General features: G+C 52.6%; 1 protein-coding gene across 2 annotated transcripts; it reads left to right on the forward strand.

Moving 5' to 3' along the window:
• Window positions 1-1,580: 1,580 nt before the first annotated feature.
• LOC130596901 (nuclear cap-binding protein subunit 2) lies at window positions 1,581-4,166 on the forward strand. 2 transcript variants are annotated; one of them, XM_057404970.1, is made up of 4 exons: window positions 1,581-1,721; window positions 1,847-2,063; window positions 2,588-2,736; window positions 3,419-4,166. In XM_057404970.1, exons 1-4 carry the CDS (start codon window positions 1,593-1,595, stop codon window positions 3,515-3,517), a joined length of 594 nt encoding a protein of 197 aa, XP_057260953.1. In that variant the 5' UTR covers window positions 1,581-1,592; the 3' UTR covers window positions 3,518-4,166. The 2 variants fall into 2 exon arrangements, with proteins under 2 accessions (XP_057260953.1, XP_057260954.1); XM_057404971.1 differs by having other exon boundaries at window positions 1,847-2,028; window positions 2,598-2,736.
• Window positions 4,167-6,292: the final 2,126 nt, after the last annotated feature.

Here is a 6,292-nt window from a genome sequence, read left to right on the forward strand (position 1 = left end):
TTAAATACCTCCATCAGGAAACTTAGCAAAGAACAAAGGCTACTGACTATATACTCTTGTTAAAAAGATGATTCAGTCTTACATCAAGGCAACAAGCTCCTTTAAAAACCCACCTTGAAGGGTTGCATTTCCATCACTTCTAATCCTTGTCTGTGTGGCAGATCTTGACTACAAATATGCTCTAACTAGGAGTCTTTTCATGGCCCCTTTAATTGAAGGGATCAGATTACAAATGAATGCTTTCTCCTTTCTTTCAAACTGACAGCCCAACTGATTCAGTAGGAATTGAAGGTCACCAGTTTTATGCCCCTGTATTTCTTTACAGACTGCACCAAGAATTACTTTCTGTTTATTGAACTTGCAAGCCTGTCCTGCTCCTGTCACAAACACACAACTTTTAAAATCCGGCTTGCTTTGACAGTAATTGCTCCGAGTTAAATCTCTTTCCAAAATACAATTATGGAGGAAAAGGTTGGGCAATATCCCACCAGCCTTGTTTTTATTTCAGAACTATGTACTGCTCTTTTAGAGAAAAACCTTCTGAAGCTGACATTTACTGTTTTATAAGCACTCCTCTAGAAGAAACAAGTAACAGAACCCCAGACCGATTTTGTGTTGGAAGGGGCCTTACATCTCATCCAGCTCCAACCCCTGCCACGGGCAGGGCCCCCTTCCACTAAAGCAGCTTGCTCCAAGCCCCTGTGTTCAACCTGGCCTCGAACGCCGCCAGGGATGGGGCAGCCTCTTCCTCAAGCACCCACTATTGATATGGGAATCCACGCACAGGGTGAGCAAGACCTCTCCCCTCATCCAGTACCAACGCCTCAGGGCACAGCGCTCCCTGCTTGTGTTTGGACTTGAAATTACAACCAGACACTACTAGAAAAGTGGAGTAACAAAACCGCTCAACATCACCACGGTACCAGTAACGCCTCTCGTCATTATGCACTTTCACACCTACGATGAACATGGTGCCTGCACAACACTTTCCACTTTATTTCGGCCTTCCAAGCTCTCGGGTTGAAGAGATGCAAACCCCGTTCTGTTCACTTTTCCGCAGCGCTGAAGCCACGGGTTCAACCGGGCCGCAGAGGCAGAGCCCCCGGCCACCAACCTGGGCGAGCGCTGCCGCGGGCGGGCCGGGAGTCCGCGGCTCCAGCTCAGCCGCTCCCCCGGCCTGCTCAGGGGCGCTCCTCGCCGCCTGGAACAACTCCTCGGTGAGGGCGGCGATGCGGGCCGGCGCCTCCTCCCTCAGCAGCTCCCGCACCAGCCCTTGAACACAGGACGGGAGCGGGGAGGCGACGGAGGGCCCAGCGCGGGCGGCGGGGCCCGCGGGCCCGCCCTCGGTACCTGCCGGGGCCGCCAGCCGCACCCCCGCCATGGCCCCGCGCGCCCCACACCGGCAGCCGCCGCTGCGGGAAAGGCGCGGGGCATGCCGGGACGGGCTCAGCGGCCGCGCCGAAACCGCGCTTCCGACGGCTCCGCGCGCCCATTGGCTGCGCGCCGCTACCGCCCCGCCTCCCCGCCCCGAGCGACGGGCGCTGGGGCCAATCGGGCTGCGTGGCGGCGGCGCGGGTGGTGCGGTGGTCGCGATGGCGGCGGGGGGAGAGGGCTCGAGGAGCGGGCGCAGCGCCGTTTCGGGGCTGCTGAGCACCACGCTGAGCGGGCTCAACAGCGACTCCTACTGCGAGATCAGCCAGTACCGCGACCAGCACTTCCGGGTGCGCCCGCCGCGGGGCCGGGGCGGGGGGGCGGCGGGGCTGGGGAAAGGCCGTGCAGCGAGCGGGGGTGACCGGCGGGGCCTGGCGCCGTGCTCACCGCTCTGCGCCCTCCCCTCCGCCCTCAGGGCAGCCGGCAGCTGCAGGAGAAGTCCCTGAAGGTCTCCTCTACGCTGTATGTGGGTAACCTGTCCTTCTACACCACCGAGGAGCAGATCCACGAGCTCTTCGCCAAGTGCGGAGACGTCAAGAGGATTGTGATGGGGCTGGACAAGATCAAGAAAACCCCCTGTGGCTTCTGCTTTGTGGAGTATCCTTTGCGGTTCCCTGCCGCAGACAGCCCGTGTGCGTGGTTGCCACCTCGGGTTCCTCCCTGAGCTCTTGCCTGGCCAGGGCACGTGTTCACTTTCTCACCTTAACTTTAGACCTGAGCGACGTAGCAGGGTAAGCCATGGCAGCATTCCCAGGCAGAGGGTGCACGCTTGTACAAGTCATACCCTGAACTGTCTTTGCTCTCCAGTGAGGCCTGCCCCTCGTGTTCAAACTCAGTCAAGTTTCACAGAGTATAAGAGACATTTTACAGGTTTCTTGCCCTTAGCAAAGCTTTAACACGTTTGTTTCATCTACTTTAGAAATAAGCGATCCTAAGCTACTTCTTGTCTGTGCAGGTACTAGCATTCACGTTCAGAATCCTGGCCAAGTGGGAGCTATTTTTAGCTTGGGCTTATATGAATACAGTATTTGATCCCATAGAGAAGAGCAGTTTGAGAAGGAAGAGCTGGAAGGCACGAGTTTTCTGCCTCTCAGATAAAATAGTTTCCTTTTATTATCCTTGTACCCAACGAAAGAGTGCTTATTTCTCCTTATAGTATGCTCCAGGTACTACACAAGAGCAGATGCTGAGAATGCCATGCGCTTTGTCAACGGCACACGACTGGACGACCGCATCATTCGAACTGACTGGGATGCAGGGTTTAAGGAAGGGCGACAGTATGGAAGAGGAAAGACTGGAGGACAGGTAAAGGCAATCCCAGTTCATACCTTGAACTTGATCCCCCTCAGAGTGTGCTAGTTTTGTGTCATGCAGAAGAGTGTGTAGGCTGTAAAGACCTGACGATGAACTTTAGCCACTCCCAGGTTGTTTCAGTAACTGATGCCTGGTGTTAAAAGCTAGCGATGGAACTTAAGGGCATTTCTTTGTAGGACTCCAAACTTCCTGCAATGCAAGCAGAATGGCACCTACATTCAAGCTAGCATTCTTAAAATTATGTAGATTTGCATGGAGAGGGACAGTGCAGCTACCAGGCTAATATCATCATCCAGTGGGCTGCCCCAGTGCAGAAGTGAGATTCCTTTGCAGGTTTGGAGAAAAAAATATCCTCAGTGTAGGGGAGAAAATATCCTGGAAGCCATGCTTGGCAATCCAGAAAGCAGGATCACAAAGCTGAATAAAAATATTTTGCGATTTTGGTTGCTGCTTGTCCAAATTAAAGACCTCAGCCATCAGATATATCCTCACCATTTTCATCACAATTAACACCTTTTTATAGATTATTTGAAGAGATTTCAAATGAATCAGAGTACTTCTAACCTGAACTTTAGTTCTCCACCAGCTGAGCAAGGAGGGGGTGATGATCCTGAAGCCTAGCAGGAGACAGGCAGTGCACGATGCTAATACCTGTGTTCCTGCTGTGCCCCAGGTGCGAGATGAGTACCGGACAGACTACGATGTTGGAAGAGGTGGCTTTGGCAAGATCGTTCAGATGCAGAAGGCGAGTCATCAGCCTGCAGTCTATTAGTTGCCTCATGGATCCTAGCTCATAGAGGGCTTTGTCCTTCCAGAGCTAGCCCTGTTCTCAGATTTTGGATTGGGGTAGGGAGCGAGATCCAAGTTCCAGCAAAAGGTGACCCTCCTTAGTCTGTGGATGTACGTGTATTCGTTCCCCCTTCCTTCTGGGCTAGAGAGGATGTTCTGTGCTGGTACAGGACAACAAGGGGAAAAAATGGAGGATTCTGGGTGAGAAGAAATGCAGCATGTCCCACACACCTTGTGCTAGGGTAGTCTTCACATTGCAGCTCAGCATGTGGCTTCCTTCCAGCTGTGACTGCAGCCATGCTTTCTCTCATATGAAACTTAAAAGCTTACCACCATCAGAGCTCTCCAGGTGCCTGGGCACCTTCTACAGGTAGATAAGAGATTGGGGTTTCTAATTTACAACCTCACCTGCTTACAAAGCAGTATTGCTCTTTGGCTGAGAGAAGTGGAACAAGGTATTATCATCCTCTTGGAGGTGCTTGTCTGCACATTTAGCCCCTGGGTTGGTCAGGGCCTGCAGAGCATTTATCTTTGTGATGCCCAGAGTGCTGTGTGGCTTTTCAGATCCTCAGTGTTCGTTGTGATTTTGTTAAAAGTGGCTTGTAATGTTTTAAATAAACAGTTGGAATGTATCTGGCTGAGATGGAGTTAATTCAACCCCTAGCAGCCCTCATAGTGCTGGGCTTTGTACTACTAACTAGGTGTTGACAGCACACCAGTGTTTTGGCTGCTGCTGCTGAGTGCTCCCCAGCATCAAGGCCATACATCCAACATTCCTCCATCACCAGAAGGCTGGGGCTGGGCAAGATCTTGGGAGGGGACAGGGTCAGGACAACTGACCCCAACTGACAAAAGGGAATAAATTCTTCCCTGTGAGGGTGCTGAGGCACTGGCACAGGGTGCCCAGAGAAGCTGTGGCTGCCCCATCCCTGGCAGTGTTCAAGGCCAGGTTGGACACAGGGGCTTGGAGCAAGCTGCTCTAGTGGAAGGGGTCCCTGCCCGTGGCAGGGGTTGGAGCTGGAGGAGCTTTAAGGTCCCTTCCAAAAGAAACCAGTCTGTGGTTCTATGATACTCCATGCCATATGACATCTGCTCAGCAGGGAAAGCTAAGAGAAAGGAGGAGAGGAGGGATATTCATTGTTACTATGTTTGTCTTCTGGAGCAACTACTATGCTTGCTGAAGCCCTATTTCCTGAGAATTGTCTGGACGTCACCTGATGATGGGAAATAAAGAATAAATCTCCTGTTTTCCTTTGCTTCTGCACACAGCCTTGTTTCTGCTTTATTAAACTGCCTTTACCTTGATCCACAAGTTCTTTTCCATCTTAATTTCTTCCCGTCTGTCCTGGGAGCAGAGGGGAGCAGCTTGGTGGGCATCTGGTGAGCAGCCCAGGGCAGCCCACTGCTGTCCTTTTTGGTGCCTAACGTGAGGCCTGAGGCAAGGGCAGTTCTGTACCCCATGGGCTATAGCTGCAGCAGTTACTCAGGAGCAAGCCTCTGTGCGGCTCACCAAGTTTGTTGACGGCTGACTTGGGAACGTGTTGGTACAAACATGGCTCTGTGCTTTGCCCTGGCACTGGTGCCTTCCTGTGTGGAAAGGATGAGGGAATACATCTGCCTCTTCCTACCTGGGATTCATGTGGGTGGTTTTATTACACAGGCTCCTGGGGTCCTTGCTCACCCTTACATAAGCTGTTTGATACCACTAACACGCTACAGGGTTTGTGGAATCTGGTCATCCTTGGGTGAGGCAATACTGGAGTGTGCGTGCCCTGAGGTGGCTGGTCTCTGGGTGCAGGGCATGCAGAAGGGTTTGGGCAGGTACCACCTCTCACAGCCTGGGACTTCATAACTGAACAGGCAAGTAACCCTGGCAAGCTGCTGGGCCAGCTGACAGGAGGGTGCCTTGCCTACCCCTGTGAAACCAGCGTCTCCTAGCACTGTACTGGGGCTTGGCCTGTGCCTCCTGAGCCACTGTTCAGTACTGTCAGAGAACCATGCTTAAGACAGGGACCCAAACCACCTCTGAGCATCCTGACAGACTGGGGTGCAAACTGTATCGGAGAACATGATAGTAGAGATTGGGACCCAAACTGCACCTGAGGACACCAGGGTCGAGATAGGGGCCCAAACAACAAGTTTGTCCCAGTAGTGGAAAAAGACAGTGGACAAGGAGGGCAACAGGCCCATATCATCAGTAAGAGAGGAGGAAGAAGAGGAAGGGTTTGACCAAGCAGCTCGTCCTTCAGACAGGAAACTGGAGAAAGAAGTGGGGGAATTCAGACAAGAAGCAGAATCTGCCTGGTCTCTGACCTCACCAGAACCTCGAGATGTGGAGAGATTACAGCTGCCAGAGGGGTGAGTAGATTCCTGCCTGTCACCAGGAGCTGTTTGTGAAGTGCATGGCTGCTCTGAGGAAGGCAAGTCCTTACTTTTCACACCAGCAGGTTCTAGAACTTTCCCTGTCCTATCTCCTGTTCCACAATCAGAGGAGTGTTTAAAGCAAACCAAGGGCCCAGTGTGCGCTTCAGAGAGCAAGAAACCAGGAGCTCCCTTCCCTGTGTTTCTGATGGGCTTTCCTCCCCTTTTCAGAACAACGTGACCTAAGAACCTGTTCTTTGGGTCCAAAGAGTGGACCAGAGGAGATGAAAACCTGCCTGAGCTGTTGCCAAAGCTGGGCAGGTAACTCCACTGGGGAAGTGAAATCCTGCCTGTGCACTGGGGTTGTGTTATGCAGATAATTGCAGCTGCTCCCTGC

The sequence above is a fragment of the Pezoporus wallicus genome, unplaced genomic scaffold (assembly GCF_028554395.1).
Source record: "Pezoporus wallicus isolate ANWC-B61680 ecotype Strahan unplaced genomic scaffold, APGP_CSIRO_Pwel_v1 contig_6217, whole genome shotgun sequence".
Lineage (NCBI taxonomy): Eukaryota > Metazoa > Chordata > Aves > Psittaciformes > Psittacidae > Pezoporus > Pezoporus wallicus.